The 16940-nt window shown below is 47.5% G+C and overlaps 1 protein-coding gene across 4 annotated transcripts in view; it reads left to right on the forward strand.

Moving 5' to 3' along the window:
* The window catches only part of SLC8A1 (solute carrier family 8 member A1), a 324738-nt gene extending 311842 nt beyond the window's left edge, over positions 1-12896 (forward strand). For all 4 annotated transcript variants that reach the window (XM_032784448.2, XM_032784452.2, XM_032784449.2 and 1 more), the window contains one exon: positions 8752-12896. In XM_032784448.2, coding sequence (XP_032640339.1) covers positions 8752-9128 — 377 coding nt within the window. In that variant the 3' untranslated portion in view covers positions 9129-12896. The remainder of the gene's footprint in view (positions 1-8751) is intronic.
* Positions 12897-16940: the final 4044 nt, after the last annotated feature.

The following is a 16940-nucleotide window of genomic DNA, read 5'->3' on the forward strand; positions in this document are numbered from 1 at the left end:
GCACCTTGAGCCCCTTTGTGAGAAGAACCTGTTCATGTACCAAGAATGTTACTACTCAGTCACCTTTCTTTTCTTTCTAGCCTGGTAGCTTTTACATGGCCTTTTTTCTCATGCCCTCTAGCAATTCCCTGTCCCTGCATTTTAGTCTCCTGAGGGCTGTAATACTTTAGTCTAATACAGGTTATTGGGCTCCATACAGGGGTAACTGGATGGAGTTTAGTGGCCTTTGCTAGGCAGGAGGTCAGATTAGATGACCTGGCAGTCCCTTCTGGCCTTACACTCTATGACCTCGCTCTCTCCAAATAACAAATGTTGTCAATTACCACTCCATCACAATGCCCCAGTAACAATATCAGCGTCATTGACTCTAATTGCACTCCCACCAGAATCTGTCTCCCAGCATCGTCCAGCCCCCCCACCCCAGTTACCCAGCTCCTTACAGAAACCACTGGAACAGCTCATGTGCTAGTCAGTGTGAGGGAGAGTGTGTGAACTGGACCCATTGTATTTGGGCATGGAAAGGGACAGACACACAAGCTATTGGTTTGCCATCGAACATGAAAACAAAAAATGTCAAAAGAAAAGGAGGTTTAAAAAACAACAACCCTTTGTAGTCAGGTAACAAAGAATTATCTGACACAGCCTCATCAAGACTCACACCATCCTCTTCATTTCAACAAGCATCCTTTGAACTGATTGTGTAGATAAAATAAATCATAGTTTTTACAAAAAAAATTGATTTTTTAAAAAAATCTTTAAGCTTCAATTTTGTGGGAAACTTGGAAACCTAGAAAGAAGAATTCCATGTGATACAATTTTGAATAGTTCTGCTGATATTGAGGAAAATAAAGATCAGTTTCTTTACAAGTAGTATGTTTTCCCTCCTCCATATCATAGTCATAATACCACTCCAATGGCATTGCAAAAATTACCATGTGACCATTCTTGTTGAGACAGCTAAAGCAGACACTTGTTAAACTGGGAGAGATTTGAAAGGTATGCAGAATATTTTTAGACTATCCAATAGGGTAGGGAGCTGGAATTTGAGAAGACTATTCAGTACCCTGGAAAGTATTTCAGACTAACTCCTCTTTTCCACGGATTCCAAAATACCTAGTATCTCTGCAAGCTTTAAAAAGTTTTCCATGCCCTCAGTTTTTCAGTGTAGAAAATTGCTGTCTTTTATTCAACTCCCCGCCAGAGTTGCAGTCCCATGTTCTCATTCTGAACTTCTACTTCTTTTATTTTCTCCCTTGATCTCTCACACATTTTTCTGCATTCAGGTTCTTTGTTCTGCATGGAACACCTCTGAAGAGACCAGATTCAGCTTTGATCCACATGAATCAAAATTAGGTTGTTGAGTGTGAATAGCTGCTAGAAGTGTTTCTACTGAAACATCTGAAGAGTCCTCTAATACCTGTTGTTTGGAGATAGGTCTTGGACTGATTAGACTGCCTCAGAAACAGTCATGGTTAGTGGAGACTTAGCAAAGGGGCCTAAGAGAGGCAAAGAAGAGACTGTTCTTCATAGCACAGAATTATCAGCTGTTCTAAGTATTCCTGTAGTTCCATACTCCATGGCATTCTGCCTTCTTTTAAGAGATTGAATCAAGCATGCTGAGCTAGGGAGCCTTCATTAAGGACAGACTCAGGATACGTCTACACTATGGGATTATTCCGATTTTACATAAACAGATTGTATAAAGTCGAGTGCACGCAGCCACACTAAGCACATTAATTCGGTGGTGTGCATCCATGTACCGAGGCTAGCGTCGATTTCTGGAGCGTTGCACTGTGGGTAGCTATCCCATAGTTCCCGCAGTCTCCCCCGCCCCTTGGAATTCTGGGTTGAGATCCCAGTGCATGATGGGGCAAAAATCATTGTCGTGGGTGGTTCTGGGTAAATGTCTTCAGTCATTCCTTCCTCCGGGAAAGCAACGGCAGACAGTCATTTCGCACCCTTTTTCCCTGGATTGCCATGGCAGATGCCATAGCATGGCAACCATGGAGCCTGTTTTGCCTTTTGTCACTGTCACCATATGTGCACTGGATGCCGCTGACAGAGGCAGTACTGCAGTGCTACACAGCAGCATTCATTTGCTTTTGCATGATAGCAGAGACAGTTATCAGTCATTCTGTACCATCTGCTACTATTATGGGTGCCTGTGGCTGAGGTCGGCCGGGGGCGCAAAGGCAAAAATGGGAATGACTCCTCGAGTCAATCCCTCCTTTATGGTATCTAAAAATAGAGTCAGTCCTGCCTAGAATATGGGGCAAGTGTACTAAGAACTCAAGTGTATCAGACGAGCCAACAGTGCTCCCATGTAGATCGCGCAGAAATCGAGTGACTGCATGCCATTCAGCAGGGGGTGCCGGCTGCAAACATACCACCGTTCTCTCCTCTCCTCACCGAACCTTCCTGGGCCATATCCGTGGCAGTGTCCCAAAATCTTTGTGTCGATGAAGTTATAAAAGAATGCACAGAGATACACAGCAAACAGCATGACTTGTTAGTGAGAGATAACACCATCAGGGGCAGGCAGCTTCCAGCTGCTTGATAGTCCAGACAGTACATGAATCTTTCTTACCAAGGAAAGGGAGGGATGGGGCTGGAGCGTCCAGTCACACCAGTTGCTATGAGAAGATGAGTTACCAGTCCATTCTGTACCATCTACTCGGAATGGCGTCCGGCAAAATTCCTATTTATTTTAACCAGGGCACGTCCAGCCCACCCTGAGGCCACCAGCAGAGTATCAGCACTATCAAAGCTCATATAGTAACACTGTACTCCACCGGGGAGGGAAGAGGAGCGGATACTGCTCTATTACTGCATCGCGCATCAGGCATCTCTCACGCACAATTCGCTACACATAGTGGTGGAACATTAAAAAAAGTCAAAAAACATTTTTCACCTATATTCTTTACCACGTGGTCGGGGAGGGAGTGAATTGACAAGCTATAACCTGAATCACCGCCAGACATGTGTTTTGAATCCTACAGGCCTTGGGAGTCAGCACAACAATGCAAATGACTTTTCGGAGACTGGACTGGGGACTGGTAGGAGATAGCGCAGATCCTATCAGTACCCAAGCCTCCGTCTCATGCAGCGTCTCTTGATCTTTGGCTTTCCGTTGGCTTGTACCGAAGCATCACTGTGTAGCTATAGCAATGATATTTTCAATATGCTTGGGCATTATTGTCTTCTTAATGGAGCTCTGATAGAAGAACTTTGTCTCCCATACAAGCGATAGATCCAGTAATCCGTACGGTCCATCCAGGGTCTTTCTAATTGGATTTGGGACTGCATCGCCCACCCACATGCTAGACTCGAGAAGTCCATGCTGCGGCAAACAGCAAATGAAATTCAAAAGTTCGTGGGGCTTTTCCTGTCTACCTGGCCACTGCATCCGAGTTCAGATTGCTGTCCAGAGCGGTCACAATGGTGCACTGTGGGATACCGCCCGGAGGCCAATACCGTTGATTTGCAGCCACATTAACTCTAATCCGATATAGTAATACCAATTTTAGCACTACTCCTCTTGTTGGGGAGGAGTACAGAAACCAATTTAAAGAGCCCTTTATATCGATATAAAGGTCCTTGTAGTGTGGACAGGTGCGGCGTTAAATCGGTTTAACACTGCTAAAATCGGTTTAAAGGCGTAGTGTAGACCAGGCCTCACAAATTGGAGGTTACATCCTAAGGACCTGGTTGCTCCAGAATGCCTTGTGTCTCCTGTGTCAGAATGTCTCCGCTGTTCCCTCCACCCCTTATTATGGGCTGGGCAACTAGGCACAATTGACATTCAAGAGAACATGACCAAAACTAGTCCAGCTGCATAAAACTAATGACGCGGGTGCTCATACAGAACCCCTCAGTGCAAGGGAGCAATCAGGAGTCCCATTGGGTCCCAGAAGGGCTGACAAAACTACATTTATTTTACTGAGCTACAAAATAGAAAATTCTGCTTTTTGTGGGTATGTCTGTTCTGCTTTATTTGAAATGAGTTCTTTGTGATTCATAGTGCACGCCCTATATGTCACTTACAACTTTTCTATGCCTGTAAGGCTCCAGGTGCACACCAGAGGAAAACAGCTGTGGCAGCGTGGTGGACTGGAGTGCAGAGGGCAAATGCACAGTGCAGTGTCCGATTCAGATGACTTGTAATGAAAAGCTAAGCCCTTTTTTCTAACCATCATTACTTACATAGAGGCAAAATACAGAACATAAAGTGTCTGGCCTAATAACAATCTTTCATATATTAAAAACTACAACTGGATATTCACAGAACAATGCCTAATCATTTCCATTCTTAATACAAAAATACAGTGCCTTAATGTTTCTTGAATGTGCCATATCAATTACAATAATCTCATTTAATTGGGCCTGTGGCCACTGCTTGATTAATAGCTAAGTAAGCAAAGTATCAACAATAGGAATAATTAAACAAAATAGTGCTCATCCCTTTAATGCCACTGCATGGTCAGTTTCCTCCAATAAAAGCAATTGTTTGGCAAGGTGACTAAACAGGATACATCACTTCCTGGCTGTGAGTTAGTTTCTCAATATTAGGGAGAAAATAAAGTTAGTGGGTAAGTGATGAGGGGGGAGGGGGGTTGGTTATGGCCTTGGCATAGAATCATAGAAATGTCAGGCTGGAAGGGACCTTGCGAGGTCATCAAGTCCAGCCCCTGTGCTGAGACAGGACCAAGCAAACATAGACAGAAACCCCCACCCTGACAGGAGTTGTGCCACCTGCTCTAAAAACCTCCAGTGTTTTGAGGAATGCAGTCACTTTCTGCCAAGATTTTCACTGAGCTGAAAACCCTATTTTTCATTGCGAACCAAGTTTTGATAGAAAAATTTTGACCAGCTATATCAGTAGGAAATTTAATCCAGAGCCATGCCTTGAGCTGTTGATGGAACAGTTAAATAGGGCCTTTTATTGAAATAGGAGATGCTTTACTTTAAAGGCAAAAAAAAAGCTGGAGTACACAAAATTATTGAGCTTCGTCAGACTCGACAGGGTGGCCTGGTACTTCAGGAGGAATTTATAAAGCTAGATGTTTGGGCAAGATGGTGTCAAGCAGAAATACAGCATAGCAAGGTACTGCACAGTGGAATAACCATCTGAGCAAGTCATACTCGGAAGAGTTCTAACTTAATTGCAAGCACTCAGGAAAAATACATCAGCAGGGCATGATAATTCAATGCAAACTTCTGCTCAGTGTTGATCAGAAAGTCAGGAGGTTAATAGGGTTTCTTAAGAAAGGGATGTAGAGTGAGGTTGACAAGATTATAAAGCCAATAAATAAATTGATGCCCTCACTTTGGGCACCCCATCTCAGAAAGGAGATAGCAGAAATAGGAAATGGTCAGAGGAAGGCAAAGGAAATCATTAGAGGCTTGGAAAGAGTTTGTAAAGATAGGGGTTTTGATCCAGCAAGTGGAGCCTGCAGAACCCTATAGAAATCAGTGGACAGACATCCAGCCACCCATGTGGAATAACTTGCAGGATCGGGTCTTAAGCCTATTTAGCTTAGGGGAGAAGACTCAGGAGAGACAGGGAAGAGATGTATAAAATTCCATTACAAAAATCCTTCATTAAGAGCAAGGTAAGGTTGCAAGCTGAAGCACTCAGAACTCAGGGAATGACATCATGAAAAGTAGGCAGTGTTGTTGTAGCCTTGTCAGTCTCAGATATTAGAGAGACAAGGGAGTGGGGTAATATCTTTTACTGGACCAACTTCTGTTGGCGAGTGAGACAAGATTTGAAGCTTACACAAAGCTCTTCGTCAGTTCTGGGACCCGTACTCATGACAGGTCTACACTTAAAATGATGCATGAATGCAGCTGCACTAATGCAGCTGTGGCGCTGTAGTGCTTAAGTGAATGTGCTTCTATGCCATTGGGCAGACTTCTCCCATCAACAGTTAATCCACATCCCCGAGAGGCAGTAACCATGTTGGTGGGAGAAGCCCTTTCGCTGACATAGCGCTGTCTATGCTAGTGCTTAGGCTGGTGTAACTGCATCACTTAGGGGTGTGAACATGTAGTTATACCAAAGTAATTCTGTAGCATAGGCCAGAGCACTGAGTATGTTTCCCAGACCTGAAGAAGCATTTGTGTAAGCACGAAAGCTTGGCTTGCTCCCCAACAGAAGTCAGCCCATCATGTCGTGAAAAGTGTCGGCACAGCCTTAATTCTGCCCTCTTACGTGTGTGCATTACAATACAGCCTTTTCCCTACAAGACCCCTGTCTGATTTCCTGGGCAGTCAAAGTGGCAGGGCAGTGTGGAGAATACAGGGGCAAGCGTAAGCACAAAGGCTATAGCTATCCCAGTTTTGCCTCTTGTATCTTGCCTTTGTGCCATCTGATGAAATGTCTTTGTGTTTTTGCTTTGGCTTCATCCTTGTGGTAGTGCAAATCAAATGCACATATGCACCCATGCAACTGGCTTTTCGATATGATTTCTTTTAGGCATAGTTGGCAATTGCCATGCTTGCCACATGTGAGTGAGTGAGTACAAATACATATCCAGTAGCTATACAGCTTGTCAAGAGGCAGATTATAGCATTTAGCCACTAGCCTTCAGAGCGAATACATCATAGCTCTGAGACAGGAGCATGCCTTAGCCAGCTCCCCAGCATGCACTCTGTATATCCATTAGGATGGTGCAGCCTGCATCCCTCGTCATGCCCACCTAGCTCCGCGGGCCATTGCAGCGAACCAGGACCCAACTCCCACATTAGGAGGTAGTTTCTGACCCCAGGTACACAAGGGGGAAATTCCTGGGCTCCTTCAGTCATGGGGACTACAATTGTCCCTGGCTTTTGCATGGGATGTGCTGTAGGGAGGGAAGGCACCAGCATAAAGGACATGCACAACTAAGTACAGAGCCTCCCGGGGTGAGGCCCTCCAGCCTTGATCCTGCACCGTGGAAGTCAATGGGCTCTATGCCATTAACTTCAAGGAGTGCAGAATTGGGCCCATTATAAATGTACAACGTTGCTGCATAAGTGGTGCTTGCTGTGCTTGTAAATGGCTACAAACCACTGCATTTCCTTTGGAAGGGATTGGTTTCTGCAAACAAACAGCGCTATGTCAGAGCTAAGCACCCTTTGGATGTATTCATCTTAAATAGGCAACATTCCAGAGTTTTTAGTAGGGGCTTCGCTAACTTGTGTAACCTAATGAAATACCCACTGAAGTCCATGAAGTCTAAAAAGGTGCCTGCCCTAGAGTGGGGATCTGTCTGGTCTGAGTAGGAACTCCAGGTAATTTGACCTACAGGCCAGGCAATGCCTCTGCAGGGTGATATGGACAGCAGCTCTCCTGCTGCTTACCGCAGTGCACTGCGTACAAAGGATAACAGACCACCAGGGAGAGATCATGAAGTCTCCTTTGTGTTATAGTTCACAGAAATGTGGCTAGAGCTGTTCAGATATTTGCAAAACCCTGATGTGTGAATGTTCTCACTGCAAAGCCCATCTTTCCTCCTACGAAGTTCAATAGGAACTCAACATGAGCAAGAGTGGCAGAGAAATTAACACCATAACATCAAATTCAGCTCAGACCTCTTCCCTTGGCTGGGCTGTTTCTAGAGTTCCTCCCCTAGAACTGCTCAGCACACCCCCTAGATCCTCTCTCCATTGGTGTAGTAAATATTCACCTGACTCAGTGAGTCAGCAGAACCAACTTATCCCTACCCCATAGGACCAGCATCTGTAAGCAGCCTGTTACACATCTCTCCAGATCAGTGGTTCTCAATCTGCAGCCCAATCAGCACACAGCTGTGGTCCATATGACATCCCCAGGGCCACACAGGCAATATATATGTTGTGTGGCTGTGGCTCGCATAACACATAGAGAGTTGCATATGCAGCCCACAATGGTAAATAGGTTAAGAGCCACTACTGCAGCCAAACCCACATCCAGGGAATGCTGTCTGGTTTGCTGTCACTCAGGAGAGCCAACTCCCAGAGACTCATGCAGCTGCAAAGGACCTGTCATATGAGTGCTACATTATTGTACAGCAATGGTCCAAGATACTGCATCCTGTGGAAGCACTTTTTACAGCCTTTTGAGAGATGATGGTAGATTCTTATAGCATTTGTTTTCTGTAAGGAAGATACCATAAGCCAGTGAATGACTCCTATATAATGGAGGTGCCCAGGAGCTAGTTCTCAGGAAAAGAAAAGGCTTGAGGAGGTGCGGAGACTGCCGGCTTCAGGCAAGGGAAAGTGTACATGGGGGAAGAGGTCAAGAAGTGTTTTGTCTGGGGTCCTCTAACTCTTGCAGGGAGCTTTGAGAGGTGGAATCTGGGTCCAGTCTCTGGGGAGTATGTTTACACTGCAAGCGAAGGTGTGATAGCACCATGGATGGGCATGCCTGGGCTAAATTTACTCTAGTGAGCAGGGATAATAAGGGTAGTGTCGATACGGTAGCATGGGCTAGCTGCCTGAGTCCCTGGCAAGCTTGTACTGGGGCAGCTAGCCCATGCTGAAGGTCATGCCACCACATACGCCCTGCTTTAGCTAGATTAAAGCTAGTTCAGGTTTAGCCAGCCGTGCTACTGTCCCACTTTCATCTGTAATGGAGACGTACCTTTGATGCCAAGCTGTTATCTAGATCAGCTTGTCAGGAGCTCCATTCTCCAATAGGAAGGGACTTGCAGTGACACTAGGGTAGCCCTTTCCAAGGCAACTTACTTTATTGCCACCTGACTAACTGCTTTTCTTTTTGCTTTACAGACACCTTTGCCAGCAAAGTGGCGGCTACGCAGGATCAATATGCTGATGCCTCAATCGGGAACGTCACTGGGAGCAATGCTGTGAATGTTTTCCTGGGGATTGGCGTGGCCTGGTCCATCGCTGCCATCTACCACGCGGCAAATGGGGAAGTGTTCCATGTCTCCCCCGGCACCTTGGCTTTCTCCGTCACCCTCTTCACCATTTTTGCTTTTATCAGTGTGGGCGTGCTGCTTTACCGGCGGAGACCGGAGATTGGAGGTGAGCTGGGTGGGCCGCGGACTGCCAAGCTTCTGACAACATCCCTCTTTGTGCTCCTTTGGCTCTTATACATATTGTTCTCATCTCTGGAAGCCTACTGCCACATAAAGGGCTTCTAAAGGAACAGTCAGAGATAGTAAATATATTGCTAGAGATCTATATGTATCTATATAGAAAGCTATATAGATAAAGATAGAGACAAAACATTGTGTATAATGAACAGAGGAAAAAGAAAAGACATTTGCCATGTTCACTTACCTGCTGATGGAATGCAGCTTGGAGCATTCTCTGTACTACGCAGGAGTAAGAATTCAGCAAGATTCTTAAGCAAGGGTTACAGCATATTAAAGGAGGCACGGATGCAGGGCCACCTTTGCAAGTCTACCTACAAGAGCGTATAATACTGACTTGATTGTTGCTCCCACCCTGCCCCTTGGGGAGGATTGATCTGAAATGTAATTTGGGCTTTTCAGTAATGCCGGGGCCAGAATAGCTGTTAAGAAGCCAAGTGGTGGAGGGAAGGCGAGGAATAGGGGACTTCATGACTGTCTTACAAAAATTTATTTGCCTTCATATATTGAGGACATGCAGATCTGTCCCCACTGAATGAAAACAAGAGCCTGTACTGAAGAAGGAAGTCCAGGGGTTCAAGAGCTTTCTTCGAATAGGATGGAAACCCCACTGCTGTTCTTGCTTGGATGCTCCATTTATTATTCAGTTATTAGAGTGTTGACATGCTGAGAGTCACAAGACCAGTGTGAGCCATTTCATTATTTTTTGGCTGTATTATGATCATCATGGCCTGTCTCCTACCCTGCAGACAGAATCAGCAAGCCCACTCATCCCATACTTCCCCGCTGTGCCTTGCAGGCACCTGTCCAAAGTCCCTGTTTTCGTTCTGACAGAATCTTGGGGGCTTTATTTTTGTTGCCATCCATTCCTTGCCCAGCCCCTAGTGCGCTGCTCCCGTCTCATAGTCCTGACTGGGAATGCTGTTGTGCTCCTTGTAACACTTCGCATGAATGAAGTAACCTGTATCTGTATATGGCATTGTGTAGCAATAGTCCATTCAGCAGTGTGGATCTGATGCTGAAGAAATGAGTGAGTTTTCTTTTCACCCAGGTTTGGTTTTAGGTTTGGTTTTTTTCTTAATGGGATAAGGGGAAGTGACTCACCCTTTAGCTCTCTGCACAGGGGTTTTTAAGAAGCAATAACAAAGAACTGTGCAGCTGTAAATGCTAAAGGGAAGAATCTGTGCAAAACGCATCATAAAGTCTTGTGAAGTGAAATCCTGGCTCCATTAAGTCAATGGCAAAATTCCCATGGACTTCAGTGGGCCAGGAATTTACCCATATGGGGTGACCGAGAGCTCACTGAAGTCAATACAAATACTTTCATTGACTTCAATAGGTTCTGCATCAGGTCCATAAAGATTAACATACCATTTTAAGGGCCAGAGCCTGCCACCCTTGCTCATGCAGCATAGAACTTTGTCCCACTACTAGTTGCTTTGAACACAGCAGGGTTAAGTACCAATCAGCCTGGGCATGACTGGCAGACCAGCCCCTGAGTAAGCAAACCACGCCTGGGTTTTGTAGGCATCATTTTTTCCCAGTGTGGCTATTTTACATCTTCTGTAGCTGCAACAGATGTCAGATATTGTCAGTGTTTGTGGCTGTAGAACCCCCAGGCTCCATTTCTGTTCTCCTGTTCACCATCTCTGAGGGTTAGCTACAGCCCTGTGTGTGAACATTAAGCCAGAGTGACTGGCAGGACTTTACAACTGCATCTCATCTAGGGTTACTTGAGGACAGAAGAAGTCAATGGTGGGGTTGGAGGAATGTAATGTCTCCAAGATCTCCAGTGGTCAAAGCGTTCTCACCAGATACAGGATGAATCTTGCATTGTCCAGCAGCAATTGCATTTAACACTAGGAATTACTGTGGTGGTTATTTATTATCTGTTGTGCACCACAACAATGTGCTTGGCTCTGTACAATGCACAGGTGGCAAGACAGTTCCCACCCTGGAGACGTTGTCATGTCGAAGACAGACATTGTCAGAGGTCCTAGAGGAAGGAGCTACCCTAGCTGATCTGGTTTTCTCTTCATTTTTATCCACTGTATGACCCTTTCATTTTCCATTTGTGTTCCCCGTAGACGCAATGGCTCTGCAGGAGGGATTAGAACCAGGAGAAGGTGAGGCCTGACACATTGAGATTGAGGGGGTCATTCTATGCACACTTAGCATCAAGGAAGGAGCTGTAAGAAGAGATTGGAGACGGAGTCTTGGCTGGCATTGCTCACAGAGCAAAGGGATCAGCAGAGGTACAAGCAGGGTAGGCAGGATCCCAGAACTTCGCCAGGACTGAGTTCAGCAGAGCCTTGAAGCTAAGGACAGGAAGGTTTGAACTCGTGATGATGAGCAAGGAGTGCTGCATGGAGGACAAGGCAGAGGATCTGGTTGTGACACTGGTGGGAGCAATATGGGTAGCGGAGAGGAGCAGGTTGCAGGATTCAGTGGGACTATGGGCATGGAAAGAAGGGGGAGGATGTTGAGAAGCTGTGGCTGTCAGCCTGAGTCATGTATTGAGTTCGAACTTTAGTCCCTGAGCTGGCAAAGGGGTCTGCCCACATGGACTCTCAAATCTCAGGCTGCCATCTGGGGTGTGGTCACTTAGCAGGAGATTTTGCCCTGCCCTTCTATGGATGCACCATGATGGAGCTGGGGAATCTGAGGACCTTTCTCCTCGCTTGGGCTTCTTGAGTCAGAGCCCCTCAGAATTGTTGTCCCTTCACTCAGAGAGGCACAGGAGCACCTCCTCCCCCAGGAGTGCACAGTGCCCCAAAGGGAGCAGGAAGGAGGCAGATAATGGCTCTGACCCTCTCCCCCACCCCCCACATGCACCAGGCAGCAGAGTTGTCCAATGTAGCAAGGGACCTGCTGCCTCAGTGTGCCTAGGAGGAAAGCTGCTTATGGGAGTCAGAGCAGGTCTGCACGACCCATTTCCTGTGCACTGTGCTTTCCAAAAGCCCTGCCCCCAAAGCCCATACCTCCTGGTCCACTTCCACCCGTGACCTTATCATCCCTCAGTATAGAAGTGCCAGGGCAGGGTCAGTCCTAGCCCTTGTGACTGAGTGCACCACACAGCTGCGCTCAAAAGCAGGAAAGCATTTCTGCACAGAGCAGGTGATGATTTCACGGCCAATGTTCCCACCCAGTCCTACTCCACAAGTCACCCCGTGATTTCAGTGGGCCAAGCTGTGTAGCAAGAGGCGACAAGGCATAAGGAAGTGTGGCAGCATTGGTCCCTAAAGGATTGTTTTATGAAGACAAATGAAAAGCAAGAAGTTTGGGGTGACAGCACAGTGGTCTTAGCAGCCTTTATGCCTTACATTTGATTCCTCTAAGCTCAAAATAGTAAAGATACTTTGATATGTTCACATTTAAAAACAATGGAAAATAAAAGCACAAGAAAGTGGCTTATAAATAACTGGCCCAAATCCTCAGCTGGTGTGAATCAGCTTCTCTCCATTGACCCCAAGGGAGTGATGGCAATTCACATCTAATAAAAAGCTTTCCTTGTATATTATGAATGAAATATCTAAAAGAGGAACTGCAGGGCTACTGCTTTGCATTAGCATTACTAGCTATTTTTTTCCTTTCCCACTCTTTCCCTGTCCCTAAATCACAGCCGGCATGTCCCTTGGTAGCATCTTCTAATCTAGCGGAAGGGCATGTCTGACATTGGTTACCCGGTTGGCCAAGGAAGGGGTTGGTGGTGAAATTTTGCACTCATTTCGAACAAGCTGTGGAAGGTTTTAATTATCTTGTTGTGCATTTTCATCTAGGAATATACTAATTTTTTTTTCTTGTAAACTCATTTTTCACTTTAAAAGAGAGTGGGGTTTTTTTCTTTTAATTTTTATTCTTGGGGCATGGTGGTGGGAAAGGGCATTAGAACCTGATTCTGGTTGTTCAGGATTATGATTGCCTTTGTGTACAATGATTTCATTTCATTTGTTTGGGTTCATTAATTTTTATGTGTGTGTATTGTCCACAGCCATAGGCAGCAAGTACACTAATTGTGATGATCCCGGTAGTGCACAGCCACACAGGCAAATAAAGTTTCTAATTGTTTCAGATTTACACAGTAGTGCAGATGCATATTCTCTATGGGACATCTTTCCTCTCATTGTCTCTCCTCATTCTTTCTGTTTATTGGTTTGCTTCATGTGTATCTTTCATTGACTAGGAAGAACCAGTGAACACCTAAGAAGAGTCAGTAGCAAATGTCAGCTGTTGTAGCCACAGAGGCAAACACTATTCTGAACCTAATGCAGCCTCTGCTCTGAGATTTAGCCATGCTTTTCCATTCCATGCCCCACTGGATCTCTCATTTCCCATCTTTCATTCCCATTGCTGCAGCATGTGGCCAGCCCAGTGTGCTATCACCCCTGTGCATTTGGAAACCTATTCTCTGTTGACATGCAAGGGATTTAGGTAACTCCCAGTAGAGACAGTCAGAGTTATGCATGGAAACCTCCTAAGCATTACAATTAGACCCTTTAAGGTTACATACTGCCCTTTATCTGTGCTAGGCCTACCATCAATGTCAACCACTTCAGCGTCAGTGGGATTGCATATATGCCTCAGGCTATGTCTACACATAGGGCTTGGCTACACTTGCAAGTTGCAGCGCTGGTGAGGGGGTTACAGCGCTGCAACTTACCAGGTGTCCACACTTACAGAGCTCAGCCAGCGCTGCAACTCCCTTCCTGCAGCGCTGGCTGTACACCTGGTCCGCTACGGGTGTAGCGAATCCAGCGCTGCTGATGCAGCGCTGCTCATCAGGTGTGGACACTCACCAGCGCTGTTATTGGCCTCCAGGGTATTAGGAGGTATCCCACAATTCCTGTATACAACAAACCGGAAGGTACTCCCCGGAGCTACTTATCTAAAAAACAAACACAGCTGCTCTTTGCTGCTGCGAAGCTCTGGCGAGCCGAGGCTTTGGAATGTTCACAGCTGTTTGCTTGAGGAAGACAAACACACGGGGGGGTGGCTGGGCGTGGCGGGAGGAATCAGTTCCCTCGAGGAAGCTGCTTATCTGGTCTGAAGCCTTTTTACATTTAAGAGTGATTGAGAGATAGGTGGGGGAAATGGCCAGAATTTGCAAGGCAGAGGAGCTGTCACACAGTGTCTGCTCCAAAATCCATCTTCTCTGTCTCCCAACGGCTCCCTGTCACACTCCACCCCACCCCACCTTTTGAACTTGCAAGGCAGGGAGCTGTCACAGTGTCTGCTCCAAAATCCACTCTCTCTGTCTCCGGCCAAGCTCCCTGTCACACTCCACCCCACCCCCTCTTTTGAAAAGCACGTTGCAGCCACTTGAACGCTGGGATAGCTGCCCACAATGCACCACTCCCAACAGCACTGCAAATGCTGCAAATGTGGGCACACTGCAGCGCTGGTCGCGGTCAGTGTGGACACACTGCAGCGCTGGCCCTACACAGCTGTACGACCACAGCTGTAACTACCAGCGCTGCAAAAATGTAAGTGTAGCCATGCCCATAAACTGCTGCAGCTGCGCCACTGTGGTGCTTCAGTGAAGATGATATCAAGGCCAACAGGAGAGCTGCCCCGGTCTGCTTAGGTACTCTACCTCCCCAAGAGGCGGTAGCTAGGTCGACGGGAGACTTGGACTATCTACAGCAGGGGTTATATCAGATTAACGGCAGTGCTCAAGTGTGGATTTTATACTGACATAATTTCCTTGTGTAGACTATCTTTCACTTACACAGGCCCTATTCCTGCTCCTATGTAGGTCAGTGCTGGGAACAGGATTGGGCCCTTAGTTAACAAGCAGTAATGCGGCAGTTAAGTTGCTACAGGTCAAGTTGTCCGCTCTGGTGTCAGTTTCAACATACACACATTTGCACACAGAATGAGTTTGACCCCCAAAAGTGGGTGTAACTCTTGCCCTTCCTTGTGCATATAAACAGCCTGCTGCATTCTTATGCCCTGCTGTGGGTTGGCATGTGTCCAACCTGTGCCTGCTAACTTATGCTCTTACAGTCAGGGCTGGTTGCTAAGGTGAAGGTGCAATGACAGAGGCTGGGGTAGGCTGGCTGAATGTCTTTTTATCTGTCTTGCATTAACACAACATTCTGTAATATTAAAGAGTAAAGGTTAAAGTAATGTGCTTTATGAGGCTAGACGCTGTCCTGCCTGTGGAGAGTCGCTGTGCAGGGCCTTCTATAGATAGTTACAAAAACACTGCTGAACTCTGTGGCTGAGGGAATTGACATCCATATGTGCAGACGGATTATTGCCCATTCTGGAGTCTCACCCGGGACTCCCCTAGCCTTAAATGAGAGTTGTTTCAGGCCCTTGGAACTCAGCTCTGAGCCTGCTCCATAATGTAAATGAGACAGCGAGGATACAGTCTACCAAGAGCATTGGAGCCTTCCCAAAAGAGGTGGGGCCCGGGCCCCCACCCCAGGCCCTGCCACTGCTCCTCCTCTTCCCCTGGAGGCCTTGTCCCACCCTGGCCAAGCCAGAAGCCGGAGTGGTGTAAAAGCAGCCCCCTGCCCATGTCCCTGCCCCCTGGGTCCCGCACCTGGGCAGATGTGGGGTCCGTGGCTCCCCACAGCTGCCTGCATGGTTCTCCCTGACCCAGCTCTGACCGGGAGGGCAGGGTCTCGGAGCCACAGCCCAGCCATGGTAAGAGCCACGCAGACAACTGTGGGGAGCTGTGATGGACCCTCTACCTGCCTGTGGTGGGGGGACCTCCTGAGAGCAGCCCTTGGCCCATATCCCTGCCCCCAAGCCTCCCATACAGGGCAGTTGGAGGGTCTGCGGCTCCCCACAGCTGCCCACACAGCTCTTACCATGGCCCAGCTGCAGCTCCGAGGCCCTATCCCTGTCCAGAGACAGAGCCACACAGGCAGCTGTGGTGAGCCGGCATGGAGTTATGGACCCTCCACCTGTCCTAGGCCAAGTGGGGAGCCCGGTGGGGCGGGGACACAGGCTAGGGGCTGCTCTCCGCCCCCCTGCACTGCCCACCTCCTGGAATTTCAATAAGGCTCCCCACAGCTGCCTGGGCTCCCCGGCCAGGCTCCACGCTGGCTTGGCCTGGGGATGGGGCCTCAGGGGAAAGAGGAGGGGAAGGAGGCAAGATCCGCCCTGGATGGGTCAGGCTATACCCCCTGTTTCTGGCACCAGGGTTGCCCCTTCTTTCATTCTCAAAGGGATGCTTCCTGCTCTGCCTGTGAAGCTGCATTTCCCACTCAGACCTCATTCTCTATCAAATAACCCTTCTCTTCTGCCCTCCGACACCGAGTGAGGCTTAGCTACTGGATGGACATACGTGCAGGGTCTTGTAGCCAGTGTTTAGCTCTGTTGTTAACACAGCACAAAGTTCTCTAGCCTCTGTGACAATGGCAATGAGTGTTTCATTCAAAGTACAATGTGATGAGGTGGCTGCCCCACACATGGTTGAAAGGGGTTAAGATGGCCAGGCAGGCCAATTAGCTCCACTTGGTGAACCTGGAGGAAGAGCCAGGGAGCATGCCACTAATTAGAAGTAGGCCCAGCTGTGCAGGAACAGGTGGGGTCAGGATAAAGCCCTGTGAGCAGTGAGCAGCTAGTAGGGCTGCAGGAAGGCAGTGGAGTAGTTGCAGTTATTGCCTGTGGTGGAGGGCATTGAGAGGCTGGAAAGCCAAGAGAGCTGGGGAAGACAGATGAGTAGGAAGACTCTCAGGGAACCAACAACAAGGGATGAGACCATGCAGAGGCCTTGGTTGATTGTTTTAGGGTCCCTGGGCTGGAAACTAGTATAGAGGGTGGCCTTGCATTCCCTTACCAGCCACTGGAGCAGTGGCACTATGGAGCAGTGAGATGGAAGACTGCCTAGGATTGCTAGGGGGG

Source organism: Chelonoidis abingdonii, unplaced genomic scaffold (assembly GCF_003597395.2).
Source record: "Chelonoidis abingdonii isolate Lonesome George unplaced genomic scaffold, CheloAbing_2.0 scaffold0001, whole genome shotgun sequence".
NCBI classification, from domain to species: Eukaryota; Metazoa; Chordata; order Testudines; family Testudinidae; genus Chelonoidis; species Chelonoidis abingdonii.